This window comes from Drosophila melanogaster, chromosome 2L, assembly GCF_000001215.4.
Source record: "Drosophila melanogaster chromosome 2L".
NCBI lineage: Eukaryota > Metazoa > Arthropoda > Insecta > Diptera > Drosophilidae > Drosophila > Drosophila melanogaster.
In genome coordinates, this window is record NT_033779.5 from 20,698,671 (window position 1) to 20,716,215 (window position 17,545).

The 17,545-nt window shown below is 42.9% G+C and overlaps 1 protein-coding gene and 2 long non-coding RNA genes across 4 annotated transcripts in view; 2 read left to right on the top strand and 1 right to left on the bottom strand.

Moving 5' to 3' along the window:
- The window catches only part of Hr38 (Hormone receptor-like in 38), a 31,127-nt gene extending 15,209 nt beyond the window's left edge, over nt 1-15,918 (bottom strand). The window contains exons 1-2 of one of the 2 annotated variants that reach the window (NM_001169553.2): nt 15,548-15,918; nt 14,929-15,449 (exon numbers count right to left, since the gene is read on the bottom strand). Coding sequence is in view for 1 of the 2 variants with exons in the window: in NM_057771.4 (NP_477119.1) it covers nt 14,367-14,799 (433 nt within the window). In the remaining variant the exon portion in view is untranslated. Of the gene's footprint in view, nt 1-14,366 lie in introns of both variants that reach the window. The other variant, NM_057771.4, reaches the window with a different exon arrangement.
- lncRNA:CR44187 (long non-coding RNA:CR44187) lies at nt 11,426-12,336 on the top strand. Its single transcript, NR_073813.1, has one exon. It is a non-coding gene; the product is annotated as a long non-coding RNA:CR44187 (long non-coding RNA).
- lncRNA:CR44188 (long non-coding RNA:CR44188) lies at nt 12,532-13,630 on the top strand. Its single transcript, NR_073814.1, has one exon. It is a non-coding gene; the product is annotated as a long non-coding RNA:CR44188 (long non-coding RNA).
- Nucleotides 15,919-17,545: the final 1,627 nt, after the last annotated feature.

Consider the following 17,545-nt stretch of genomic DNA (forward strand, 5'->3'; position numbering starts at 1 on the left):
ATTCCAGCCACGTTTGTCGCTGTTTCAGGCTCGGCAAGGTGTCGGGGTTAACTAAGGTGTGATAAATTTCTGCCATCGATAGGTCGCCCTAGTCTTGGCGTTTTGTTTTCCGTTTTTCGTCATAATTGTTTTATTATGGTCGTGTGGGTCTTGGCTTTTTGTGGGGGGCCAAGCTCATTCTCGTCGCAGGGATTAGACCGACCAACAGGCCAACAGAGAAGTAAACCGAGGGGCCAGCTTCGTGACTGCGCTCCCTCGCCATAACGAAGACTCCGCTCTATAAGGTCTGCTTTAATTTTCTGGGCCTAATCTCTTTTATTTCCGAGGGTTCTCACAGTCCGCGGAGAATCGTCTTCTGATCCCGACAATCGGCATTAAATTCAATTGAAGCCACTTGTTTTGGTGGAGCAGTGGAGCTTCGATGCCATGAACTTCTATGCTTCTACACTTTAAATTTTAAGTACAATTACCAAAAATTAAGCAAATACTTTACTGAAATTTTATACGATTATTTAATGGCCTGCAATCAATTGACTGCACAAACTAAAGTCTTGTCAACAGAACGCTTTTATTGAAGTTGTCCAGTAAATTTATGGCTGACTTCAACATATTTTCGCTCATTCACCCACGCAAAGCAGTAGTTGTGCTAACAATGCCGGCGATTTCGATTTCCCCAAGTTTGTTTTCCTTTTTTATTTTGGTGGTAATTAATAGTCAAAGGCAGCAACAGAAGCGCCTTGGCCAACAGACAACTTCGGGCTCTCAGGTTGGGCATAAAAATTTGTCCATTCGCTGGATGCACACAGTTCAGATGCTGCTGCTGCATCTGCTGTTGCAGTTGCAGTGGCAACACGCAAGCCAAAGTTTGTTTGTCTATTACTTAATTGCCAGTCCAACTGGGGTATAGGTTTAAGGGGGTGGCTGTGGCGGGGGCTGCAATAACAATTAGCGTGGCATTTTAATATGCATTATTGCTGTGAAAAGATCGCAAACTGATCGCAAACCCCGCCAATGCAGAAGAGTCACGATTTTGCAGCAGGACGACGAGGAAGCCATCTCCAAATGCGTTTCGTATATTTTCCCCAAATCGGTTGCATTTGTCGAGGGGAATCTTAATTACACAATTAATTTGTTGAGGCATGCAAATAAGTGGCTTGGACTTTTTGCAAATGGGTTTAGTTTTTGGTTTTGGTTACTCTAGGAGTCCGCAAATGAAAGTGATCTTGGTTGCATTCTCATAGCAGATCTTTAAAAATGAATACCTTATTCTAGGTAAAATACTTAAAACATACATTTAAATAAGTTAAATCTAAGGTACCATTTGTTAATTGCCAGAAAGCGCCAATTCGACACCTGTTGCAAATTAAGACTGCACTTAACACAGGCCCGAATCAACACTAATAAATTCCTTTTGTGTTTATTTATAACAAACATTTTTAGATCTGTTAATTGTTCGCCTTGATTAGCTATGCAATCTAAATAGGTAAGCCGACACCGCTATAAAAAGCAACTACAACACCATGCGGCACAAGAAAATAACGATAATCTGCCCGTTGACAGCTCACTGAGCAGCGACACGCAGAATGGAGCTGTAAGAACAAATGTATAGTGTTTTTTTTTTGTTATGGGTCTCGGATAAACCAGTCGGCGATCCATGGGAGTCGGGCCACTACAAAAGAAAACAAAGTAAAAACAGTGGACACAAGAATTGATTACAATTTAATGCTGCAGCCATTGCCAATTTAGCCACATCAACGCTTTTGTGCCGGAATGTCTCTAAATCGCCAGTCTCTGGCGCATCCAGCAGCCAAATGAAAGCAAAAGCAAAAGCTAACGCTGAGATATGGCCAAGTTAAGAGCACGAGCAGCGGCCAACTCGAGAATAAATCACCGCACAAGCACCAGTCACAGTTATGGGCCAGAATAACAGTAAGAACTGCGATGATGCGGCGCATGCGCAACGCTTTTTCTGACTCTCTACCCTTTCAGCGGGTATGTGGGTTAACCAGAGAAGCAGAACAAACACTAAAGTAATATATTATTATATATATTCAATATATTATTGTAAAAATTACAAATGGCTTGGAATTGAGCCATGAAAATAAAGTTCTGTGAATTTTCAGTTTTAAAAGGGCATTCGGGCTACATGATTCAAATGGAATCTTTTCTTTGTGTTACTTTGTACGCTCTGCTTTTTTTTTCTTTGCGAGAAGCGGAGAATTCTGCGTTTGGTTCTAAGACCGCATCGAATCGCTCGGATTTGGTGGCCGGGCAGTGGGGAAGTGGGCGGCTCTCGGGTCATAAATTCAGAGACTAACTATAGAAGTCGATCCGATGCGATACGACCCGAACCGGTTGGTTCACTTTTACTCTCATCGCCAGCGGATTGCCGGTCGCATCTTGGGTTCTCGCACCCTCTGGCCGCCTCTTCGGATTGCGCCGTAAACCAATTTTAATTTATGCTAATTGCTGCGAGTTGGCAACATCAATTGGGCGACAGCACGCGAGAAACGCAGTCAAATGCGATGCCGAAATCATCGGCATTTATTTGTTACTTTTAATTGGAAGCCAAAATTCGTTAGACCTTCGCATCGTTGGATCGCACAGTAACAGATCATCGTTGTAACAGGCACAAAACTGTGGCGCTTTTTGCACGCATTTCTTTTGCTGCCGCGGATTGGGGCACAAGGTCGGAATCGGTGTCTCTTGATCGATGCACAATTGCCGGCAAGTGATGGGTGCCGATCTAGCGATCCATCCACCGATCACCAATCACCGATCACCGATCACCGATCAGCGATCATCGACTATGCTTATTGGCAACTACAAAAACTTGCCCCATAATTCATAGCATTTTATTTTTATTGTGCTGAGATACTCTTGATGCCCCGATGTTTTCCCTCTTTCCGTGGCGTGTCAAATGCACAACAAGGTTCTTGTTTCATCCGTTAGATCCGCCATGATCATACCACATACCACTTACATACACACTGTGCGGCCATAAATCATCCGGAGCTGTGGGAATCGAAATGTATCTCGGAATCTATATCTGCATCTCTACCACTATCTGTATCTGTAGCCGTTGCTATAGCTGTATCTGCATCTGTATCTGTATCGGTCGCCGCTGCTCTGGAGATGGCGAAAAGTTCAATGTTAAAGGCAAGAGACAAACGAATTTGCCACAGTTCAAAGCATCATTCATTATCCAATTGCGATCGAGCTGGAGCGTTTAGACCGTTAACAGTTAACTGGGCAAGTCAACTGGGTCCACAGAGCCAAGGAGGTCCCAGCAAATTGAATACCCAAATCCGAAACTGGGCGCGTTTCGGATCTGCTATTTGTCTTAGCCTTTGTCTTGTTTGCTTTGCATCGGTTTGGTTTGGTTTGGTTAGTTAGCGCTGCTTGTTACCAATTTCTGGGGTTTCTGGGGTTTGCGAGGTTCGCGAGGTTTGTGGTTCAAGGCTTTCGCTTGACAGTGGCTCAAAGGACGTGATTATTTGGTTAAAAGGGGAGCGGTAGTTTTATTCAATAAACAATCTTCCAAACGGTTCATATTTACACCTTACTAGTTAACTTGAAATGGTTAATAAATTAAATGTAGTTAATAATATCATTAAAAATGAGTTGGTTTTTGCTACGCAACTCTGCCCGAAATTATTCCGCATTTATTTGGAAATATTTCAATTAACGCGAAATATGAAATTTATATGCGAAAACGGTTTTATCAGCCCGAAATACATAAATGCCAAATCGCTAATCGATTAATGTGATTTGCTGTACATTTTGAGCGCTGATTTGTCACTGGTTAGAATTTAATAGTGCCATAACTTAGGCAAAACCTGTAGCCACGACCATTGCTTGGCTACCAAATGAGCGTATTTAGGGCGAGTTAATTAATTCGATTGCAAAACAAATGTGTTAATTGAACCAAAAATGTTCCCAGCTGTTCGAAGACGAGCGCAGTGCCAGAACAAAGCCCTGGGGAAAAAGTTCAGTACAAGAAAAGTGAAGGCTCTTGGCCTCAGACTCGAAAAGTGCATCCAATGAAACGGCCATTTGGTCAGTCGAAGTCTGAGAACTTTCAAGTCACCTGCAGATGCACATGGATAAGTGCATACTGGCTGCATCATTGCGATTTACTCGCCGTCTGGCACTCCGAAATCGAGTTTCGTTGACGGCTCCTAAGCATCTGCAAATTGTAACTAAGCTGCGCGGTTTTATTCGCCGCAACTAGCAGCGGCTTTAATTGAGTATATGAGAATGAGAATATTAGATTTTCAAGGACAGAGTCCGCTCGGATCTCGGATCAGCACAGCTTACGGCTTAGTTGCGCAACCACGGTGAAGTTGGCGGCCATCCGACCAGTGGCGATGATGGTGGGCGCCCCATCACGTAACTAGAACACAATGTGGGCACTCGGGAGCTCACATTTGCGGGGATTGGGGCGAGGTGGAGTGATTAAAGACTACACAAAAAGGCTACTATATACATATATTTCAATTCAGCTTATGTTCTTTTATATTACTTTCTTTGAAATCTTAAAATTCTATTATTTTAATCAAGTAAACTCCTTTTACCGCACTGCTCGAAAGTTCTTAATGAAATTTAAAATTTATTAAGCAAACTGTGTCCTATAATTGATCAATTTAGCTCCCTTTAATGCCGCTCCTGTCGAAATGCATTGCAAATCAACATATAAACTGAGTGCTTTTTTTACTCGGTCAAGTGAGTGTCCCGCAGTGTTAATTTGTGTCTAAAAGCAACTCATTAAAAGCGATATTATGATGAATATAACGAAAATTAATTAAACATTTTTATGATGCACCAAACAGTTGGGGCCATAAAACTGAAGATTCAGATGTACCGATTGTCGGCGATTCATCGGGAAGAACGACTTAATGTATTCTCTTAGTAGCGCATAAATTAACCGCCTAATGGGGGAGCCGCAGAAAGTATCGCACAATATCTAGATCCTGTTCAGAGCAAGGTGCGAATATAATAATGACGTCTGATTCACTTATGGATACACTCAGTTGTATAATATTTAATTTAAATAGTTGTAAGGGTATACTTTCTTTAGAATTTGAATCAATAACCAACAGGCTTGGTGAAAAACAAGTGTGTAATTTAATGTATCTGAGTCGAAGAGTTTTTCCTTCATCAGATCACAACTGCTTAACGATTCGAATTGGAATACATCTCTGCGACTGGTTCGCTGCTAATCGATTCATTTATGTATATCTGCATTTATCACAACTCCCCATTCGTTATGCCTGACAAACCGAAAATCGAATAAACAAGAAGCAAACTTGAAATCATAAAAGAGTTCTATGGCCATATATAACAATCTAATATTATAAAGAACTTAAGAACTTGTTATATTCCCGCTGCAAGCTGCACATCGCCAAGCGAAAGTCGAAATTAAAATCGCACAAAAGGGAGGAATACGAATTCTTTTCTTTTCTTTCGTATTCTAATTTTATAATCGAAGCAGACAATAATTTCTCAAGGTCAGCAAAGAGTTTGAATCACGATTTTTTTTTTTTTTTGCTGCTGGCTATTGGTCAGGAAATGCGCAAAGCAAATTTATGAATTCAAGTTTATGAAGCTGCCAAAAGTGGGAGAGAAAATGCAGATTAGATTGAATAAACAAAATGGTTGGCCATTTTGGCCAGAGAGAACTGATCCGTTATTTTAATTGCAATGTTCTGAATTCGAGCAGCGAATTTATGGCAAGAAGCGGTCCCAAGAATGCAAAAACCGGCTGAGTCAAAATTATGGAAATTCAAGATGTATTTTATAGCCCAAATACCCGTATTTCGGAGTGTGTGCTCGGTGCGAGCGCGTTTTGCATCGAATGTTTGATGTCACTGCCGCCAGTTATTTGACAATCTTGTCACATCGATGCCTCTCTTCTTGTTGCCCTGCTGTCCTGTTGTGGTGGTGTTTTTATTTTAACCAAACTCCATCGGCGTCTGCTACCCAGCTTGTGTTTGACTTGGTAATGAGACACGCTCGCTGTCGCCGCTTCAATTAAGCCAATCTTGATGCGGCTGATTGCGATGGCATCTTGGCTCGAAGCCAGCTAGCAGCTAGCATCTAGCTCCCCAGCGATTTCATTTGTATCTTTGTTTTATCTGTGTTTTGTTTATTTATATAGACTGTTAGGCTCTTCTAATTGTCGGGCTACCGAAATCAGCCGTTTAATTGGGCACCTAACTTGCTGGACAGTCTTTTTGTTTACTGTTCGCTCCCACACGTATGGTATACGTAATATTACGCATACGCAGAGTGGGACATCGAGTGCATCCGTCTCGCTTCCGCCTTGACGTCACGAGTTCTATTTGCAACTTGGCAACAGCCGCTGGCCACGAACAGTCCTGCGTGGCTTTATCGATCGCCTGTGAACCCCAAGCCGAGGATTGTGGCAGTCCAAAGCCAAGGACGTCATCACTTTCAAGTGCGTGTCGCACACACACACACACACACACAATGTGGCGTATATATGTATGTATATGCATATATATGTTCACTACATCTGGTCTGGCTGTGATTTGTGTTAGCTCCGCGAGTGTTTCGGGCCTTAATTATATGCCTCTGGCACGAGCCCCCCCAATGTCTGAGTTGTTTGCCTTTCTGTTTGTTTCGCCTGAAGTTGTATAATTGCATGTCTTTTGTGTTCGATTATTGCTTATGTTGCATGTCTCAGGGGAGCAGAAGTTGGTTCTTTGACGCACTTCCACCTGTGATTATTCGTTTTCCTTCGCTTAATTTATGAGCTGTTGGGCTAGGCTGAGTTTTCATCGTTTATTTATGGTTATGGGCACCAGCTAAGAGGTTTTCCGCGAATCGCCTGAGATTAACATATCTTTGGTTTTTGAAATATTTCAACATCTTTTCAAAATTCCTCACAAACGTATCTATTTGATTTATTTCAATAATGTTCTACTTTTATATTCCCATTCGCACCGTAAAAAGTATTAAAGTATAAAGTTTCAGGGACACCCGAGAAATGAAGTGAAGCCCCCATTAAATAATCAGCTGCCTCTACTTTCGTTCCGCCTGAAAATTCGTATTCTGCTATTTAAATTCCGCACACGATTTCCAAGGTCCTTTGGAACCGACCCAGCCATAAAAAGAAACAAACCCAAAGTTCTGATGGTAAAAGAAGGCGTGTTACATCAAGGACCTCGGCGGGGGGTGTGTGTGTGTGTTTTGTGTATCCTGGCGGTATCTACAAGTGTGAAATCATCGTGGGGGGGCCAAACAAAAACAAAAGCAGGGAAGAGCGAACACCCAACGGACGACCTTGGGAGCCACGTGAGAGTCGTGAGGCACTCTCTGGGCGAAACGAGGGGGTGATTGGGTTCAACTTTCGTTGGCAGCTGTTGGAAAAGAGAGGGAAAGAAAGTGAGAGAGAGAGAGAGAGAGAGAGCCACGGAGAAAGAGCCCAGCCAGAGATACCCCGACCTAGTGACGACCCCGACCTAGCACTTTTCCACAATGACGTCACAGCGCCACAACAGCGCAGAGAGTTTCCAGGGGGTGTATCTGTGGCCTATATATATGTACAATGTGCCCGTCCGGTGGTGTATTCCCTTCCCTTTCCCGTTTGCCCGTGTGATGATTACGCCATCAAACTGACGACTGGAAGGGGCTCGTTGGGGTCTTCGATTTTTCCCTGCTCGGTGTTATTTTTGCACGTGAGCTCCTCCTCTTCTTCTTCTTCCGCCTCTGCATTGGGCCAAAAAGGCGGCTGTTTAAAAATAGTTATAGCCACAGGACGTTGTTTTTCACTTTCAGCTTATAACCTTTAAGCATGCGCTTAAATTCCCTATATAGTTGGCCAATGCAGCAATATTACTTGTTATCCAGCTGAGATGAAGATGGCAAAAGGAGCGCAACTTGTGATCTGGTTAAATTGGTAGTAAAAGGTGGCCAAATCAAATAACTTGATGTCAACTGAAATTACAAATATGCTGACAAGCACACAAGTATTCCGGTTAGTCGCAATCTAAGTGGCAATCATTTTTATGTTTGGTATTTTGGTTAGCCTAAACACCTCCAGTGACTCTTCAGGCCGATCGGACTTTCCGTGGGCCGTCTGTCTGCCAATCAAACCGATGCGGCAGTTGCAATCTCGCTTTTCAGTGCCTACCGCATCTTCAAGTGCGGCGTCGAACGAGACAACGAAACGCTGGCTGGCAAACAAGTTGCGCGCCAAAACATGAAATAAACAAGCCAATTGACAATGTAGCAGGGAAAAACATGGAATTATTGGCCACGCTGCTGGAGAATTTGAAATGCACTCATGCAGATATACAAAGTACGGAGGTTGGTAGTTGCATTAAAAACTGCGTGAAGTGGTCAACAAGTTATGAGCAAAGCGGTTGATTAATTTTAAATAGTAAAGTGGTGATAAATAATTCGTTGTTTTGGCTAATTGGAGCTTTAATAATTGTGATATTTCTTCAATTTAATTTGATTAAATAAATTCAAACTAAAAGTATCATAACTCTGCAATGCCGAAAATAACGCTGTAGAGTAACACACAGAGTTGAACATACAAAAATCGCATCAATTTGAGCCTTACTTAGGCGAACAACGAAAATTTGTACACCGCGTCGTTGTTAGTAGTTATTTCTTCAATTTTTTCCATTTTTTGGCCATTTTTATTTTCGATTGCTGGGCAGTTGGCGGATTTTCCTTTTGGCCAAGAACTGGCCAGGCAGACGACGAATCTTCTAGCCCGGCCACAGAGAGTCCGACCCGACTATTAGCAAACAATTTTTGTTTGATTACAAAACCAACGGGCATACGCACAAGGGGAAACTTGTTAAATGCAGCTTCTTTTTTCTTAACGTTTTTTACGGCCTTTTTCACAACTCGGCGAACACATTCGTCAAGGTGGCAGCGCGCAGGAAAGCCAGCAGCAAATAATTAAAATAATAAAATTAACCAACAAACATTATAGACAATAAATTTTCTTGAATTTTTGACGACGCACTAATGCTTGATGTTTGGTTTTTGTGTTGTTGTTTTTGTGATTTTTCTTTCGGTTTTAATTCTCAACGTGTTTTTCGGAATTTTCTTGATTTGATTGCAATTTATGGCTGGGCCTGTTCTCGCTAAAATTTGTTAAACGTTGTGCAAAGCGTTTTGCTGAATTTAATTACATCTTAGGTCATTTGAATGGGAATAAAATGAAGATACGTAGGTGTCAGGTGTCCAAAAGTACGTTGAATGTAAAACTATGTGCAAACTTGCGGCAATAAAACAAAGCATCTGCTCAAATATATTGCAACTTTGCAAATATGTGCTGGTGGTGTAAATGAAAAAATATTTTGAAAACTATGTATCTTCCATACAACTATTTTGTTCGTACATATCCAAATTTAAATAGTTAATTTGTCTTGTAAAGTATGACAGATTCAAGGCAATCGAACTGCCAAAAACCTCAAAATTCACATCGAGCTCATCAAGTGCATGGCAAAATTAAGAAATAACCAAAAAATGCACGAAGAAAAAATAGAAAAACGCCACAACAAGAGGCCAACGGCCAGGCAATCCAATCAGTTTCAAATTAAGGTTTACATGTGCGAGAGCCGCCAGCAGCCCGCCAGTCGAAATTGACCAACAACCAACAACCAACAACCAACAACCGGCAACAAAGTGGCCAAAATAAAAGAAAGACCCGCCGAGGGGAAACCGTCCGAAAGGAAAACCTGTCCGCTGTCCAATACTTGATGTCGGATGAACTCTGGCGACGCCTCACCGAAGTATTGCATTCCCAGGCCGCCGATCACCAGATGATAATGAGGATGCTGCTGACTTGGCTGGTGGTGCTAGTGGTGCTACTGACTGCTGGTGGTGATGGTGGTGGTGGTGGTGGTGGTGGTGCTCTGATGACATCGTCTTGGCAGTGGCTTCATCCGCCGACTGACAGCACGTTCTTCTGGCATGCCACCGATGGGACATCCACCACGCCTCGTGATCTGTGGACATTGCACTCGATGGGAAGGGAATGGAAGTGGCATAGAAATCGAAACCAAAACAAACCCAGCCGCAGAATGTTGGCTGAAATGCAGAAACACGACCGCTGAGTACTGATTGATTGCTGAAAATCACTTCAGCATCCCCAAATCATCTCAAAGTTAATAGAGCCTTTTGATTAAATTTAAATTTTAATGAAAATGAAGCTGAAGAAAGTTTGATTCAATTAAGCTCAAGTTCATTTTAAGTAATGAACCAGTAAGAAAATATCTTTCATCTTTTCGTTTACTAAAAAGAATTATGCTATAGAATATGCCAAATAAATATGATATCATTGAAAATCAAACAAACGAATTAAGGAGAGTTTGGGCTAGACTGGAATGACTTCCGCCCTGGCTATATATTACATCGAATGCCCCGACTGAGGACAACTATGCGGAATTGAAAGGCACTTGGAATAGTTTCATCGACCCGGGACGCGTTCTATTCCCGATCAGCCAAAAATACCTCCAATTTGGACATCAAACTGGGAGGATAGAGCGATGCTGTGGCTAGTTGGGCATATTGGTGCTGGCTAATGGCTAATTACGCGGCGATTGTTTAAATTTAAAACAAGGCAGACGCATTTAGAAATTATTTTAACAATGCACAAGCAGAAGAATTCGCGCTTTCCGCATTTATTTTCGTTTTCGAATCGCCGCCATCGTGTGAACCATCGAACGAATCGAATCGATCGGCAATTAATAACGAAACGCGCTCACAATCAATATAATAAACACAATTAAACCGGGCGCACCATAATTATTACGTAATTGAGGTGGGTTGTCCATTATGCATCTGATTTGAGTTCCCCGATAATCCGACGAGGGGAACTGGAACTAATGCTGGTCTATGGTCTGTGGTCTCTGGTCTCTGGTCCATCAATGCTTTCTGGCCATTTGGCTTGTTGCTTTGTGGCTTTGTGGATGTCTCGGCCATCGATCAGCGATGAAGACCATAATGGCACCTCCCCTCCCCCGACGCGTTTCGTTATAAAATTCGCATAAATCAACGCAAATAATTAAGCAGTCGCCCGAGTTGCTAATATCGAGAGTTTCCTATCCATCTGCCCAGACGCGGGTCACCCGTCCCATCGCAACAGAAATATCAGAAGTAACAAAAATCCCAAGTCCCAGAGCAAAACAAAACAAGACAAAGCAAAAATCACCTCAAAAACACAAATTAACAAATTCACTTTTGTGGTTTTTACTCATTCGCACAGTGCGAAAATGAATAGCAAAAGTGCGAGACGAGCTGATTCAGAGATAGTTGAGATACATAGGTTGCAGATGGATTTACATTTTAAGATTGCGATTATGACAGGCAGAAGTATTTCAAGCCGAATTGATGACTGTTTAATGGAGTTGGACAGGTGATTTCGATTTGTTAAGCGGGCTTTGGGTTAAGTATCTAATGGATATCACATCATTTTACTATTTGGTATTGCTTTTGTAAACTACTTTTATTTTCTTGTTCTAAGTCCACTATTAGCGGAACTAAATGCCCATCGAATCGGGCATTAGCTCAGCCCAACCGAAGAACAAAGAGCTCGTGGACATGGAAAAATGTTCAGATCCTAACCATGTTAGTGGGCTATCCGACTAACGCCTTTCGATCCACCTGTGCCACCGTCTGTGTATGTTTGCTCATGTGTTTGGCCAAAGAAAACGAAACTTGGAAGGTGACTACTGGTCTTGGCAGATGAAGCTGCTCCGGGGAAACCGGTGTGCAGGGTGGTGTGAGCGGGGATGGTTTACATTTTCGCAGCGGTGTGGAGTGTCTCTACGAGTATGAGGAATGGCCAAAAGAGGCAACAATCAACAATGGCCATCCCGACAGCTGCCGCGGAGATAACTCACAACGCACGACGGATCGTGAATAACTACACAATGAAGGGGCTACGATATATTTTGTATCTAAATTTTTTCGGGTGTCATAGATATGTGAGTAGTTAGGTATTTTGTGTTTTGCATCATTTATCAAGCTCGTTTCGCTGGGGTTAATCAGTAAGGGAAGCCGCGATCATCTCGATCCCTGGCCAAGTGCATCGAACGTCTATATATGTGCGGCTCGGGCGGACCTTTTGCCGGGTCGCTTTGGGCCATGTTGAAATGCAATTGGCTACGCCCAAGAGATGTTGCCATGTTGAACGGGGCGTATGAGCAATCAAGGCAAATCGGAAAGAAAAGAGTAAAAGCAACAGTGTTTTCACACGCCCCGCCGTGAGCATCGAACAAAAACACAACTAAAAACAAAATCGAAATGTGACTAGTCGTAGGAATAAGAAATACGCTGACTTGTGATAATACTGCAGGCATACAGCCAACTCATCCCCGAAATAAGACGTCATCAGCACGTGGCCAGCCATAAATATAATGAAAATAAAATCGAACCAATTATGAGATATATATATATATATATAAATAGATACACATTTAGGGATGCAGCTGACGCAAAGAGAGTGCAATCTTTTCACGGTTTCGTCATATATTTTCGTTTTCGGCGCGACGATGACGTTTTCAGCACTCGTGCCTCGGGAAAACACCCGTAATGTGAAAACTGTGTGCCGCCTAATCCGTTAAACTGGCCGATTTCATGGCCCCGCTGGCGTCATGGCTTAAATACTATATACCACAACTAGTGGATGCACCTCACCTGGTCATATGTTCTTCGGCGATTTGTTTTGCTCTGGTTTGTCATCCGATGTCGGGCACTTTTGGCGCCCATCGCCATTATGGTACTATATAGCCAACTTATAAATATAGATGTTTGTTTTGCCACGTCTAATAGTCAACTGAGTCTAGTGCATTTCGCCCTGCATTTTCACTTCTGCAATCGATTGGCAACCCTCGGTTTAGTGTTTAACTGCATTTCACCATAGAAACTAATTTTCTACTTGGGTAGTTGTTTCAAAAAACCTATCCGAAGACTATCGAAAGGATACCTATCCATATGTAGCGCATGATAATCATTCTGTAATATTGACAATTAAATCAATTTAGAATGTGCATATAGTAGATTCCTGTGAATTGAAGGCTCACATGGCCCACTTGCAGTTGAAAACGCTAACCGCAGAGTGCTTAAAAGCTGATTGCTGGGAAACACTTAATGGGCGCTAAGTTAGCCGCAAAATACAGTCGCTTAAGAAGCGGCTAACAAGTGGCTAACCGACTTTGCCGCAGCGAATGAATTGGCAAAGCCTTTCAAGCCGTTTAGTAAGCCCAATAATCGGATGCCCCACCGCCGGGCGCCCTAACACCACCCACCGAACCAACCACCCACTCGGCAATGAAATGATCGATCTATCTTTCCCATGCTTGAGCTTCAATCGGCGATGTTTTTTTTATGCGGTTATTAATAAAAATGCATTGGCCATCCCTAGCCGTCGATAGTGAGTATCTGTGTGGAAATCGGACGCACTGCATCTGTGTGCGGTGTTTATTGTGCAGCTTGTAAATCATTTTGCGTCAGGCTGCGTCCGCTGCCGTCTGCTGAAACTGCGGCGCTTTGCTGACGCTGGTAAACATGTGTACGACACCAAAAACAGCAGCACATGCTCACCGAGAGCCAAGACGGGTCTGCACACACAACTAAGGTCAAAGTGGTGGTAATTGATTTAAGCCCGTCTTTACAGTTCGGTATAGTTGCCTCAATTAATTTTATGCAAATGCACTAAATTTCATAGCATACAATTTTTAATGCAAATGATAGCTTGAAACTAATTCTGATGTAACTATACAATTAATTTTATTAATGCACTAAATTTCATAGCATACAATTTTTAATGCAAATGATAGCTTGAAACTAATTCTGATGTGCTTAAAAAAAAACTATACCGAACATTTTTAGAGCTGCCTTTAATAGTACTCCAAATGCTTAAACTTTTTAATTGTTAAATCATTTTTGAATCATAATCCAAGAATTTTTAAAGTTCTCTGCCTCATTTTCTTGACCTCTACTGTGGTTGCTCTCGTATTTTGCGAATGGAAGCTTAATATTTTCACCATTTTTATGATGCATTTTGAGCAGTTTTCATGCAAATTTATGTCGTCATTGTGCGTTGTCCAACCTACCCCCACCAGCCACGCCCCCTTTTTTATTCAAGTTGCATTTTTCAGATTTTTTCCCGACCTGCCTTCTCAAACGGATTGAGCAAACAGTTAGCTTCTTGGCCGATTTGGCAATGCGCGCTGCACATTGCGTATACGCCGCGTGTGCTATTAGCGAATTAGAAGAAAACACCACAGCGGCGTTTGAGTTTGGAAAATACAAAAAAACAAAAAACGAAAAAGTCACCAACACCGATAAGCCGAAAGGGAAAACCAAATACATACATGTGTTTCCATTGGCAAAAAAGTGGCTGTTGCCGGGTGAGCTGGAGGTGGAGTTCGAGTCTGAGTTGCAGTTGGAGTTGGAGTTGGAGGAACTGCAGCAGGCCAGGTGATTGATATCGCAACCGTCGGGAAAGAGGTTGCGGCAGGGGTAAATCAAAGGCAGAGTCGGCAGAGGCGGCGGCAAGAGGGGATGTTGCTGGTGTGTTTGGTGCTGCTGTGCGTGTTGCAGGTGTGATGTGTGTGACTGCTGGTGTGTCGGGGCATTGAGGTTCTGTCTGTAGCAGGAGTTGTTGTTGATCTCCTGGAACAAACTGCTCTCGGTGTACAGTGAGGCCTCGCACTTAATGGCCGTTGCCTGGTGGTGGCTAATGCTCGTGTTGCTGCCGCCCTCTTGCTTCACCACAATCAGCGAGGCAAGCCGATCGCGCATCATAGACCACGATTCTCCGTTAAAGAACCCAAAATTAACAATGATGTTGATGGTGATGATGGGACACAAACATAAAACGCACACAGGACGGGACAACACAGATCACACACTATATGGTTTCTAAATAGGCACCTGTTTGGCGCCCCGAGCGGCGCTGGTGATCCAGCACGACTGTTCCGAGTTGGGCTGGGATTTTGCCTCAATTTTCTTGGCTGCGGCAGGAGTGGCCGAAGCTTTTGTCGCAGTAGCTCTGATTGCAGTAGTTATTATCGGGCTTCATTTTTCTGTCCTTGCCCGGCTGTTGTTTTTGTTGTGTGTCCTTAGACTTGAACTTGCCTCCTTTTTTTTTTGGCTTTTTTCTTGTTGCCTTTCCTTTTTTCCGGCGTTTGCGCAGTGGCCAAGTGACGATGTAAGCGACGTAACGACTTACGCACGCTATACTATATCAACTGGGGTCTCTATATACATATACATATATATTCGGTTGTGGTAGTTGCAGTAGTGGGAGGCACAAGGACGTTGCTTACACTTTACACACTGATACACACACGCGCGCAATGGGCAACACAAAAACAATTACTACTGTTCTTCAGCTCACGTGCTCGTTAAAATGTTAGCAAAACTTTCAGTTCAAAAATATCTGTGTCTTGTCTCTCAGAAATGAAACGAAATTTGAATTACTATAGATTAATTTACTGCACATTCGCAGCGGGGTAAGATAGATTAAACAAACATACGCAGCGTTGCCCACCGAAATATATGCATTGTTCGCTTAAGAAAGGTAAAGGTGAAGTATACGCCGCGTTGTCAACCGTTGGAAGTTATTACGCATACGCCGCGCTGTCGACCGGCTTCCGTTTCCGCATAGAACGAATGCACGAATCGATAAAGAACAACAACTTGTTGCAATTGTTTAACTCTTGAGCACTCACACCTATGTTGGCTTTGTGTTTCGTTAATACTGAACGCGATGTTTATATAGTTGTGTGGATTAAAGTCTTAGTTGGCTGACTTAAGATCGGAAATTCAGAACCATCGAGCTCGCCTCGATATAAGTTCTATATTTTGTATTGGCTTTTCCGTGAGCGGTGGCTGTTTGGGCTAAAGTTGTTAACAATGCGGCGTCTGTGACGCGACTGAACTTATCTTTACGGTTACACGCGACTATATTCAACGCGTCGCGTCGACAGCGCTGCCTCAGCTGGCGCCGTGCTGCGCTCGCGAGAGCGAGTGAGAGCGAGAGTGAGTGTGCGATGGAGAGGGAGGGGCGACGGCAAGCGAGCGGGACACGACCTACCTTTGCGGCCCGGCTATTACGTCATTTGGGGCCAACAACTGAGCGCAGCTCGTGCGAGGAAAATCGATGACGTCGTTGGCAGAGCGCCTGCGCCGGAAAATCCCCTCCACCCATTTTCAGCGACCGATTTTCCGAATGCAGTCCAGTGGGACAGTTCGGAAGCGGAAATTATGTGCGTCATAAAACCGACGTTGGCCATCCCTTTTGCTCGCATCTGAGATTGATTGGGGCTCTTGGTGCCGTTTCACCTGCTCCGGCTTACCACTCCGCCACCCACTTTTCCGCTTTTCCAACCGCCCACTGGGTATCCACTTCTCGCCTGCTGCCAAAACTTCCGTTTCTCTCAGTTATCGTACACAGGAAACATGTTTATTAATTTCAGGATATATAAGGACGTACAATTTGTAGGAATATTCCCTTATGCACATTGTACATCATCTACACACTTGTCTTTAAATATCAATCTCTTTTCCATGTGTAGACTGTACTCTAATGCATTTATAAAAAGCATGTTTTTAATGTTGTTTGTTTTTTTATTGTTTGTCTTAAACTACATATTCTTCTCAGTGTACTAAGTCTGTGTGGGCATTCTGTGGTGTCGTTTTGGTGGAAAGGACTTCCTTGCTCTCGTGTGTGTGGGTGTATTCAAAGCAAAGGAAAATGGACCAGATTTCGAGGAATATGTTTATGTGAGTCAATCCCATGATGGTGAGCGTGGGTGGAAAAGTAAAGCTATCATGTTAAATAGGAAGATAGAAATTTCGAAAAGAATAACAAGTATCATATGGCAAGAATTCAATATTCTATTTATAGTGATTTACTACTTTTGAATTTGGTTTATATTTATGCTATATAATATAATTTATAATTATGCTATAAATATTTCAAATTGAAATTGATATGCAAAACGGACTTTTAGCCTAGAAATGAGTCTGGTTTTCCTTTCAACTTAAATCACGATTTTATATTTATCTCAGTTACCCGCTTTTATTCCCTATTTCACTCCAAGTGCTAAGACAAATCGATTTCACACAAGATCCCAGGCCAATTTCGCTTTTCCACTTAACAAAATACCATCCTGCCACTTCATAAACCAGATCACTCTTTCCTCATCCCCAAATATAAATAAGCTGCGCCACAAATCATTTGGCCGATATAACTGGCAATAACACGATCCGAGCGATTTTCCCGCCCCGCGAGCCGTCGGAAAAGCGGGAATATTAATGCACTTTACCATTGACACCGGCGTTTGCAGCTCGTAAACAACAACGAGGAAAACAATAATAACGCAAAGCCAGTACAAATCTTCTCTCCCAAGATCGGCGACACACGACTAGAGAACGGTAAACCCGAAGACGCGGCGTCGACCGCGCTGCCAGCGTCGACTGCACAGAGAGTGAGAGTCTTGGCGCTCGGCACCCGAACCCAAATCCAAATCTTCGGGATCCGCAG